General features: G+C 38.8%; 1 protein-coding gene across 2 annotated transcripts in view; it reads right to left on the bottom strand.

Annotated features, from left to right (window-relative positions):
• Positions 1–548: 548 nt before the first annotated feature.
• pcyt2 (phosphate cytidylyltransferase 2, ethanolamine) overlaps positions 549–12643 on the bottom strand; it is a 64690-nt gene continuing 52595 nt past the window's right edge. For both annotated transcript variants that reach the window (XM_070857834.1, XM_070857833.1), the window contains 3 exons: positions 9694–9759; positions 7152–7240; positions 549–2261 (listed from right to left, as the gene is read on the bottom strand). In XM_070857834.1, coding sequence (XP_070713935.1) covers positions 2141–2261; positions 7152–7240; positions 9694–9759 — 276 coding nt within the window. In that variant the 3' untranslated portion in view covers positions 549–2140. The remainder of the gene's footprint in view (positions 2262–7151; positions 7241–9693; positions 9760–12643) is intronic.

Below are 12643 nucleotides of genomic sequence, written 5' to 3'. Positions count from 1 at the left end.
GTCAGTCACCTTGTACTTCAAAACACATTCCTTATTGCCACTGATGTTGACTGAAGCCCAAGCCAAGTACTCAGAGCTTCATGCAAGCAAAATATCCTATTTCTGGAGCTTGTTGATCCACTGACAGAAGATCATCGTTGTGGCAGTGGAAACAATGCTCATCTTCGATTATGACATTCAAAATGTACAGTATTAGAAATTTCAAGTTTCAAAAGGCTGTGAGAATCTGTAGTTAAAATCACAGATGTGTCATTGAGCTACAAGTACATTCTATGTTGTTTAACCCATTATAGGTATCTGGCCAGAGCTAGCACAATTCCCTCATTACATTTATCAGCAGTCCCGTTCCCCACGTACCAAGATCTTTAATTCACTGTCTAATTAACAGACTAATAGTACTGTAAGCTCTCAGTTAAGTGATTAAAGTTTATAAAATAAACATGGGACATAATTGAAATAAAGTAGAAACCAATGCAAAGAAATGCATTAGAAGCAAACAGCGACAAAAGGGCACAAGAGAAAATTTGTTACTTAACTCAGCACATTGCTAATTTAAAGCCACGCCACACAAAACTTGTGTGTTGGTTTATTCGTTAAGTTACACCAGCATACATTACACAACATAGGCATTTATTTTAATTCACCATTGGAGAGAAGCGGACATTCAATTCAAAAGTTTTATAGACACAGGTTTGCCAGGAGATACATTCATTAAAACTGAAACAAGTTCAAGATAAAACACAAAACAGGATATGTACAAGAAGCACACCGTACTTCAGAAGCAGACCGAACACGTTAAAAAGAAAAAACATAGTAATGATAATCAGAACAGAACATAAAATGTAATCTTTCAAAAACAAATTTGACTTTCCAGAAGTGCGAAGAAGAAAATGAAGGATACAACAGTAGTACAGGTATTACTTACTATTGTCTGTGTTCGGCGGTTTATGACATAAATCAACAGGATGCTGTGACCACTATAATGCAATTGGCTCAGTTTCAAAGGCCACTGGCTCTCAATGTTACTAATCCTGATTCCGATTATTGAAAGGGGATATATGCTACTGAGGATGCTCTGTAATTGGTTTTTTTGAAAAAGAGGATTTTTTTCCCCCATAATTTCTAGCATAAACACTCCTTGAGAGCTAGAAATGTTCTCCAAGCTCTTTTGCACGTGTCGTGTTATAATGCAAAACAGGCTCTAAAGCACAATGCAGCAATTTAGATTTTTTTTCTTCTTAAACCTTTGTTAAACAGGATTAGACTTTATTTCCAATATATTTGATAGCATACCAATTGAACATATGGGTAATTGTAATATATTAAACTGTATCTACTGCAGACTTCTATCATAATATTGTATGGTCCCAGGAAATAAAACAGCTACCAAAATGCATTGTGCCCAGGAATTGCTAGGACGACCAAATATGCTGAGAAAAATATTGAATTAAAAAAAAAAAAGTACAAATGCTTTAACTTGCTGTTCAACCACTTATGGGATGGCGGAGGAGGAGGGGACCCGTTATGGCTTATATAGTTCAAGATCTTTATAAAACAAAAACTTGAGATTTAATATTGTTTCTTGCACTATGATGAACAGATGAAATTAAAAAGAAACCAAGGCTCACTATTTGCAAGTTCAGTTGAGATCTTCTTGGTATTAGTAAACATCAAAATTGCTTCAATTTTAATTGCACCTTAAAATATCTTTATAAATAGAAAAACAACATGATACATACATCGAATCCAATTACCAGAAAAGATATTGGAAAAGTCTACAATGTTATCAGACCTTTTACAGGTCAATTAAATGAAAATAGAATATATAATTTTAAATTATATACTTTAAAACTTTTTACAGCACTGGACTGTAAACACTCTCACTACCATCTGGATATTTACAAGCAGTTGGTTTAGTACACCCAAAAATGTTCAGACCACTTCTTTAGTGCAGACCATCATTTTAAATTAAACTATTAAAAATATTAAAAGTTTTGCCAAGTAAACCCACTGCAAATCTAAAAAGCTAAAATCTGGTAAACATAAGACAAACAGTGCTGAAGAAAGGCGATTCATTAAATGTAGTGTACTGGTGTAAATGGACATCACAGTTGTGTGTTTCAGGTTGGTGCAGAAAGCACTATTGATTGTTTTTCCGGTCCGTGTTTCCTTTAATTCGTTCATCACATTTCTTCTTGTTGGCCTCTATTGCAGCTAGCTCTTTAGCTTCTTTCTTTTGGTTTCTTGCCTCAAATTGTAACCTTTTAATAGGAGAAGAAATGTTAAATGGAGCAGAGATATTAAACAAATATTGTACTACTGTAGGTGTGAAATTCCACATATATTCCTAAGTCATATATCTATAATATACTATAGTTAATTTTTATGGTAAAGGGATCCAACGCTGTTTTTTTGAGAAAAATACATCTTCATGAAACTATTCCCTCCTCCCCATCACATAGGATACATATCTGCTTAGGTGCAACAAAACAACAGCATGTTGTAGTTTACATTTGTCCAAATATTACAATTTTAAAAAAATCACAAATTTTATGCTCATCAAGCTAAGGGATGTTTGGGCTAGGGAATGAAACACTCCATGTTATCCAGCTTTATCACATCAGTAAAAACTACATTCAGGCAGAGTGCAGGAAATCAGAATCTAACTACCAGGATTTGTAAAACATAATATTTTAGAACCAGTCAAATTTTGATTAAATGGCTAACAATTTACCGTAGAGATTATGAAATTAACAAATACAAAAAAAATCAAGATGGGTGGATCTCAAAATAAATTTTTCCTTTTAAAATCCATAATAAACTCTCAATGCCAACATCGAGCACTTCCAGTGCAGGTATAGCATGGGTAAGTTGCAGTGTGAAGCTCCTTCAACACTGTCCCATCAAATGCTCCCAGGCCAGGTACAGCATGGATTAGACGAGGTGTAAAATTCCCTGTATTCTGCCCAATATGCCTCCGTTCCAACCTCAGATGAGCACCCCCTACTGCACCTGTGAGGTGTTTAGATAATGGGGTAATCTTTCTGTTTTGGGTGCAATCGGCGATCTCAGACTAACTTTAAAACAGACATAAAGGATTGTTTATACCGTATATTGTCCCAGAAAAATTATGAATCTCCAAATATGTTTTGCCGTATGTTTCTTGTAGCCTTTTACCTAAAAATGGTTCCCATGTCAGCAAAATGAAAAAAACATACAATTTAAAAGGAAGGCGAGTAAAGTAACAATCTCTTGTATGGCTCAGTGTAAACAAGTATCATTTTCTCATTGATGTGTTTTTTTAAAAAAAAGATTAAGGGGTAGATTTTCAGCTTTGGGCATAATTGGTAATCCGGGCACAAAATCGCAAGAGTTTGGGGAAGTGTTTTCCCCCCTCAAGTTTCTGCTCAAGATCATTTGCATATAGCCAAATGTTAAAATCTACGATGACTCAGCTCAAACAGGCAGCGTTTTATAACGTAATTTTAAAAAATTCCTTTAAAAAAATATTCCATGATATAGTTAAGAAAATGGGTTTATCACAAAAAATAAGCATTTTTAATCAGTGTCTTTCCTGATTTTAAGTAACTGAAAATGACTAAAAAACTCCACAGAACCATTTACTAGTTACATTGGTGTACATTAGTCAGTTTCTTTGTAAATTAGAAAAAAATCCAAAAGCTTTTAAAATGTGCCCATTAGTATCCTTGTGCCTAAAGAACCCTGAATTTTTAAGAGCCTCCTCAAAGGCCCGCAAATGGGCACAATTAGCAGAAACTCGCAATGGTGATTAACTCACCCTGGGGGTGTGGTCAGTTTTGTGGGCGGGGGGGGACTACTGACGCAAAAGATTGCGTTAATCAATTTGTGCTGAATGTAATTTGCGTGTAAAATTCTGTGTGCTGGTTGTGGGCGAATTGCACTGAAAAAGCCCCGGCACAACCAATATTGGCCAATATTTTTAAACTAGCAGAAACCCACAAAACATGTGGTCAAATTAGTATTTTTATTGCAACAGTACTTGTTTAGACTGTTATCATCTTCTTCATCTATAGAATCAATGCTGATGTACAAAAAATCCCACCCTCCCTCTCTCTCTCTACCCTCCCCATGGCTCTGCAGCAATGCCCGGAGAGGCCCCCCCCCCCCCCCGTGCCCATTGGCCCCGTCGCATCCACTGCCGCCTCCTCATTGGAGCACATCAAACTTTTAAAATTCGTGCAATTGCTCCCCGCCCTGATTGGTTGCGAGGCTGGGTGGGCGCTAATTGCCCATTGGTCGGTGCAATTGTTACTCAGTCCGGACGGACCATGTGCTCTCAGCCCCCGCTTTAGAACAGACAAAAACTGACTTATTATTATAATAGAAGATAGATGCATGCAACAAGCATTTTGTTTTGGTATGATTGATCCATACCTATGTGGGATCACTAAACTGTGATAAACGACCACAGAATGAAATGCTAAAAATGAACACAGTACACACTGTAACTGGGCATCGGCAAATATTCCAACATGCAATCATTTCCACAAATAGTCCTTCCTCTTTCTCCCCTCCACAAACAGCCTCTCCATGTCCCACACTTTCTCAAGCAATATTGGCTGATGATCCAAATTTCTCAGAATGCAACTCTCTCAAAACCTTTCTATGGAAAAACACTCAACCTCTGCTCAATACACAGCGACATGGTTCAAATAAGAAATTTGCAAGCATGTCCGCACCTTATAATCTTGTGATCTGCACTTTTTTCCCTTTTAAAACCTACTTTTTAAAATTCTAATTATGTCCCCATCTCAAGGTTCCGATTCCTGACTGGGTGCTGGCTGCCATCCGTATTGTGTGAGCCTAAACAGTGACTTAACAGGTTATTTGAGCATGAAGGACATTATAGCCAAGTTCAATTCTGTCTTCACCGGAGGTCCTCACATGCATTTTTGCTGGATAGTGATTAAGAGTAGGAATCCTGGCTGTTGTCCCCTCTCTATCCTTTCGACAACAAGACCTGATAGAGATGAGCACAAACCAGGAACTGAACCTGTGAACTATATGATTGAGATCTGCACTTGGAATAGGAAATGGCTTGGTATTTTTGAAACCGTTTTATATATATTTTAGCCTATCGACAACATGGGTCACATTTCTAATTTACAAAAGGCAACTTCTCAACAATTCTGATGCCAATAAGCTCTTCCATTTTCAAATCCTCTAGCACTGGAACTAATCTGTTGATTCTTTCCCTGCATTTATAAAGAAGAGGTCTTGATGAAAAATTATCCAAAAAAAATTCAGAATCAGTTTTGCTATCCTCAGCCATTTTACAAAGTTTAATTTAATCCGAGGACTGGGTGGCTATTAGACTGTCCTTACAATCCTGGGACCGATGTTTGAGTCCAGCTAAAACTGATGGAGTGAAACTCTCCAGTCCCCGCAAGGCACAAGAGTCTTAAGCGAAATAAGTTTTAGTGTCAACCTAGTTTCTATTAGGTGTGACTTCATAGCACGAAACGGGCCATAATTCAACACAAATTAGAAGTTAGCTGTCTGATCCAGACAATCAGGTTGGCTGATGAGGGGAAACAAAATGATCAAATTGGTTGTGTTCTGAAGTTGGTGCTTTGCAATACACCGCTGGCATGTTATTGAGGGACCTTTACTTCAACTGATGTGCTATAATTTATCAGAGATGGTGCATACTGACAAGTTATGTGCCAAAAAGCATTCCATTCCCAAGCAATAAGACTCCTCACTTTAAGGAGCACAAAAATTCATAAATAAAAAAGTTTAGAAAAACTTAAAGTGTCTATGAATGTTCACACCATAAAACTGCCAGGAAATGCAGCACACCAGACTTACTGTGCAGCTAACATTCAGAAGATGTTGCAGGATTAGGACAAGAACTACATTAATATACAGTTTACAAAAGTATCAAAATAGGTTACTTCCTCCCCATCCCGAGATTTGATACCCAATCTATGCTCACCTCAACCAGATTATCAAAGGGGGCACAATAATTGGCTTTAGCACCTCTCGACTAGGAAGAAGAAAAAAAAAACAGTACCTAGATAGTCAAACAGCCTGCTGCCGCTCGCTGTCTGGGCTCACACAAAGAATAGCCACTTAACTGAGGTATTGGAAAGTGGTTGGCACTTACAGAAACATTTGCAGCACACGGCAAGTCTTCAGGAGAAAATGGAAAACTTTTTTTGGATTTATAATTGATCACTAATAGGAGATTTAAAAAAAATCTTAGTTTTGTTCAGAATGAGATTGATAAGGAAGGCTCCCCACAATAACCATCCATGATAATTACAGGACTAAGGATCTTAAAGGGACAGTGGTTCTTGGTTTCCCCCCACCTTACCCACCAGATGTGAATCATGGAAATAGTTTTTGTATGTGGATGCTGAGTAAGCAGGAATGATAAGAATTTGTTAAATATTTGGGCAGGAAAGGGAAAACAGCTAAATTCTTACATTTTACCAAGTAACTGGTTACTCAAGAAATTTGCCTGCATTAAAATTCTTACAACATGCAGTCAAAATTAACCCCAAGTCTCCTCGGCAGCAAATTCTCCTGTATGCTGTCTCATAGCCATACAGACCAATCAATTGGTGTCAGTTTCTCTTGGCCAGGGTCAACACTCCTGATTGCTACCTAGAACCTTCTACTGTATCGATATTGACTACGGACAGAATTAGGCTTAGCTTCAGCTATGATGGTTGCCAATGCTAAGTACTCCCCTTCCCATTATTCATCCAGGCTTATAGGAAAAATGGCTGTTTAGATTAGGTACCGGAGCTGTACATTTCCATGGGCGTCAGCAGCCCAGTACAAATTGTTGCCTTCTGTAAAAGAGAGGTACTTTGTTCTCTCTCCAATCTTCTTCACAAAACTCGTTCCAAATATGCACATATATGTAAAATATATTGATTTACCCTGATTAGTACTAATTATCCAGTGTTTGTGCAAATACAAAATATAAACAAGTACAATGACAGTAGAGAATCGTTAACATTCATAAAATAATTGACAGCGTAGCGCCAAAGACTTAAAACTGGAAATGATTTGCAGAGACAATTCCCATCTAAAATATTACATCATAAAAAGGAAAATAGCCAGCAAATGGCTTAAGAGAAATCCACTTTTCTAACCTGTTCTTAATTATTCTTTGAACAATGTGATCAGTAGTGAGATCATTACCACTATGGATGCATTTGAAGATGTTGCGTCGTTTAGGTTCCTGCAGCAGAAGTAAAATACAATGAAATCAGGAAGAAAAAAACAGACTCGAAGAGCAAGTCACACAAATAATAATTTAAATCCTATGATATTTTTGCTCGCATGTTTAATATAAAACCGGCATTCTTCATGTTCATCCCTATTAGAATATGAAGTGTTGTTTCTCAGTATCTCGGGTGACAAAATACAGTCAGCAGCAATATTGCAGAAATGCAGTCTAAATTGAGTTGAAAGTGAGTCACACTTCGAGGGGATTTGAAATGGATTGCTGTCAAGGTCAGAATGGATAATCTCAAACATTTTTTATATAAAAGAGGTTTATCAGGAATATTCTGGTTTGCCTACATTTATAAAGTTGAATCTAGGAATATGATACAATATGAAAAAGATCAGCCTGCAAATGCAAGTAATCGCACTCCTTTTTTTCCACATCAGCCCAAAATGATCATTGTGCTGCAGATACCCAAACATAAGAAATGGGCAAAAGAACAGATCCGAGTGCCCTGTAATTGGAGTGTCAGTCGAAAATATCTAAAGCCTTTTAACATTTGGCTTAGTGGAGAAAATGGCTACTGGCAGCTTATCCCAGATCTTGATGGACATACAAGAAAAGATTGCTGGAATTATTAGTTGTATCATTTACAGCATGAGCAGCACCAGCTCATGCTGTAAATGATACAACTGCATACCATGTTAAATAACTCTATGCAGTTCTTCAAATAGTGGAAAGTTAACAGTCAATGGATGCATGATGTTGAAGGGGTTGTTCATGGAGCAGATTCAACACTTTTCATGGTCCTTTGTCTAATTGAGTTTATTCTTGTGTAGTATGATTCACTTGTAAATTCTAAAGCTGAATAAAGCAATCAAAGAGGTATACGAGGTTATCTCTTAAAAGCATATTCTAAGATTCCCCTGAAAGGGCTGGGCAGAGGGTGAGGGGTGGGGGGGGGGGGGGGTGTTGAAGAATAGAGAATAAGGAAGAGAGATGCTGAATAGTCAATACAAACCCAAAAAGTCCCAGGTTGGGCATCTGATCTCCTTTACCCAGGAGAGTGGTTGAGATGCCACAGTAGGTATCAGCATCCCTGGACTGAGTGCTACAGGAAATCAGCCCGTTTTAAAAACATTGCTGTCCAGTGAACCCTGCTGGAAAGTAGTACGTGTTTGGCCTTGCACCCCTCACCACTCACATTCCTCATGCCAACCCACTTCCTTCCGAGTCCGTCCCTGAAGAAAACTCTTTCCCCAAGACTCTTACAATGGCTTTTTCAAACTCCCAATTGTCCATTTGCCACGATACTTGTGCAGTTATCAATCTGCTCAATCACTCCCTCACCTCTGCCTTTGATACCCTTGTTCCCTGTAAAACCTTTACTCTCTCCCACCCTGATCATTCCCCTTGGTAAAGCCCCCATAAGTCCAAGAGACATAAATTTGAACATTTATGATGCACAACTAGTTTAACCATTTAATCACCAGATCTGGCTGGACCATGTCAAGCACTACCAGGCCCTGCTCTCCTCTGCCAAAACTGCTCTCTACTCCAGGATCGTCCTGGAATGCAAAGATAAGCCTGACTTCTCCTTTAACCCCCTCTGCCTTCACGTGCAACAAATGAGAGGAGGTTGTGGGCATCTTTCTCGCTAAGATTGAAAACATCAATTCAGCTCCCTCTGCTGCCCCCCTCCCTTCCCCATCAAGCCAAACTTCCCAAGGTTCCCCTGAACCCACATCTTTCTATAGTTTCTCTCCTACCTCCCCTCATGCTCTCCAAGCTCATCTTGTCTGCGAGACCCACTTCCTCATCTTTTGACCCTATTCCCACTAAACTGCTGACCACCCAACTTGACCACACTTAGTGTTTACAGCATTTTCTGTTTTTATTTAAATGATTTGTTGCACAAGCATTCCAAGACAATTGTATTAGTGATTCCAGTTTTTAATTTGCAGCATTGAAGCATGTAGAAAGACTTGCATTTATATAGCACCTTTCATGACCACAGGACGTCCCAAAGCACTTTACAGCCAATAAAGAACTGTTTAAAGTGTAGTCACTGTTGTAATGTGAGAAACGCGGCAGCCAATTTGCGTACAGCAAGCTCCCACACATAGCAATGTGATAATAACCAGATAATCTGTTCAGCAACGTTGGCTGAGGAATAAATATTGGCCGGGACACTAGGGATAACCCCCCTGCTCTTCTTCAAAATAGTTGCGTGGGATCTTTCATGTCTGTCTGAGAGAGCAAACGAGGCTTCGGTTTTAATGTCCCGTCTGAAAGACAGTACCTCCGACAGTGCAGCACTCCCTCACACTATAGAATGGAGTGTCAGCCTAGACTTTTGTGCTTAAGTCTCTTGAGCAAGGGGAAATGGAGGGGGAGAAGAATAAAGACAGAGAATTATAAGATAATGATCTTTATAAATACACGAGTTCAGAATGACAACTTACAGCATATGGGTCTGAACCATCCTTATCAGCCATTACTTCTGTCTTTCCGTGACAGACTAAGTCAACCTGGAGAGAAAAGAATAGCTTCCTCAGTCCTTGTAGCGATTATTAATAACTGCAATGAAATGCTTGTAATTTTTTTTTCATTTCAGTGAAGACCATTAACAAACAGTTCACACAGCTCATTCATCACTTCATATTCAATAAATTAATAAGTAACCACAAACTGTATGGATTTAGCCTCTCAGCAAACTAGAAAACTGAAATATTTTCAAATCCTTGAAGGGTGGAAGTAAGATGGGATAGATTTTCAGCTCATCTGTCCAGTAAATCAACATGGGACCTTAATAACACAAATTAGCCATGAGAGAAACATTAAACGTAATGAAATACTACTCAAACAAAATGCAAGATGATTTTTTAAGTGCTGTGTAAAACTTTGAAATTTTGAGTTCACCTGTGGGAGCTGGGTAGAATCCAATTGAGGCAGAGGTGAAGGCAGTTTCCTGACAGTAACAAAGGACCTAATAAGCTTCAGCAATCTAAATCAGTCTCACTGTTGAAGACCTCAGCACAATATTTTTAAATCAAATTTAATATTACTCTGGAAACCCAAGAAACTCAAAAACATGCTGCTAGAATCGAGGGTTAAAGCATATTAGGAATAATACTGGGGTAAATTTGCATTCTCTCTAACATGGGGTGTAGCTGATGCAGTCGGAGCATTTTCCCGTTCGCCAGCATCATCAATCCCTCACTCTGATAAGCAGAAATACATACGAGAAACAATGCAGTGTAAGGTTTCTTCATTTACACCCTACATTTAATTTCACTACACAATGTACAAAACTTTTCACATTGTAACATGATTTCTGCAGAACGGTTGATACATTTTAGTTGTGTATTCCATGGGTTTCAATTCTTATCAGCCATAATTCTTTATATTGATGATTTTTGAGGCTGAGTTCTTTATGAAATCTTTGGTTAAACTAATATGGCAGGGGGATGGGAACCAATGCAGGGAGACAGAGGGAAACAGAAAGGAGACAAAAGCAAAAGACAGCAAGGAGATGAGTAAAAGTGGAGAGCAGAGAAACCCAAGGCAAAAAACAAAAAGGGCCACTGAATATAAAGGGGCTGCAGGAGGGGTCAAAACTAAAAATCATGGTTTAAAAACTAAGATTAAAACACTCTACCTAAATGTACGCAGCATTCGAAATAAAGTAAATGAGCTGACGGCACAAATCATTACAAATGGGTATGATTTGGTGGCCATTACAGAAACATGGTTGCAGGGTAGCCAAGACTGGGAATTAAACATACAGGGGTATCTGACGATTCGGAAAGGACAAGAAGGGAAAGGAGGTGGGGTAGCTCTGTTAATAAAGGATGATATCAGGGCAGTTGTGAGAGACGATATTGGCTCTAATGAACAAAATGTTGAATCATTGTGGGTGGAGATTAGAGATAGTAAGGGGAAAAAGTCACTGGTGGGCGTAGTTTATAGGCCCCCAAATAATAACTTCACGGTGGGGCGGGCAATAATCAAGGGAATAATGGAGGCATGTGGAAAAGGAATGGCAGTAGTCATGGGGGATTTTAACCTACATATCGATTGGTCAACTCAAATCGCACGGGGTAGCCTGGAGGAGGAATTCATAGAATGCATACGGGATTGTTTCTTAGAACAGTATGTAACAGAACCTACAAAGAAGCAAGCTATCTTAGATCTGGTCCTGTGTAGTGAGACAGGAAAAATAAACGATCTCCTAGTAAAAGATCCTCTCAGAATGAGTGATCACAGTATGGTTGAATTTGTAATACAGATTGAGGGTGAGGAAGTTCTGTCAGAAACGAGCGCACTATGCTTAAACAAAGGGGACTACAGTGGGATGAGGGCAGAGTTGGCTAAAGTAGACTGGAAACACAGACTAAACAATGGCACAATTGAGGAACAGTGGAGGACTTTTAAGGAGCTCTTTCATAGTGCGCAACAAAAATATATTCCAGTGAAAAAGAAGGGCGGTAAGAGAAGGGATAACCAGCCGTGGATAACCAAGGAAATAAAGGAGAGTATCAAATCAAAGACCAATGCGTATAAGGTGGCCAAGGTTAGTGGGAAACTAGAGGATTGGGAAAATTTTAAACAGCAAAGAATGACTAAAAAAGCAATAAATAAAGGAAAGATAGATTTCGAAGGTAAACTTGCGCAAAACATAAAAACAAATAGTAAAAGCTTTTACAGATATATAAAACGGAAAAGAGTGACTAAAGTAAATGTTGGTCCCTTAGAAGATGAGAAGGGGGATTTAATAATGGGAAATGTGGAAATGGCTGAGACCGTAAACAATTATTTTGCTTCGGTCTTCACAGTGGAAGACACAAAAACCATGCCAGAAATTGCTGTAACGGGAATGTGGGAAGGGAGGACCTTGAGACAATCACTGTCACTAGGGGGGTAGTGCTGGACAGGCTAATGGGACTCAAGGTAGACAAGTCCCCTGGTCCTGATGAAATGCATCCCAGGGTATTAAAAGAGATGGCGGAAGTTATAGCAGATGCATTCGTTATAATCTACCAAAATTCTCTGGACTCTTGGGAGGTACCAGCGGATTGGAAAGCAGCTAATGTAATGCCTCTGTTTAAAAAAGGGGGCAGACAAAAGGCAGGTAACTATAGGCCGGTTAGTTTAACATCTGTAGTGGGGAAAATGCTTGAAACTATTAAGGAAGAAATAGCGGGACATCTAGATAGGAATAGTGCAATCAAGCAGACGCAGCATGGATTCATGAAGGGGAAATCATGTTTAACTAATTTATTAGAATTCTTTGAGGATATAACGAGCATGGTGTACCGATGGACGTGGTGTATTTAGATTTCCAAAAGGCATTCGATAAGGTGCCACACAAAAGGTTACTGCAGAAGATAGAGGTACGCGGAGTCAGAGGAA

This window comes from Pristiophorus japonicus, chromosome 16, assembly GCF_044704955.1.
Source record: "Pristiophorus japonicus isolate sPriJap1 chromosome 16, sPriJap1.hap1, whole genome shotgun sequence".
Classification (NCBI taxonomy): domain Eukaryota; kingdom Metazoa; phylum Chordata; class Chondrichthyes; family Pristiophoridae; genus Pristiophorus; species Pristiophorus japonicus.
This window is presented reverse-complemented; position numbering and strand designations above follow the sequence as displayed.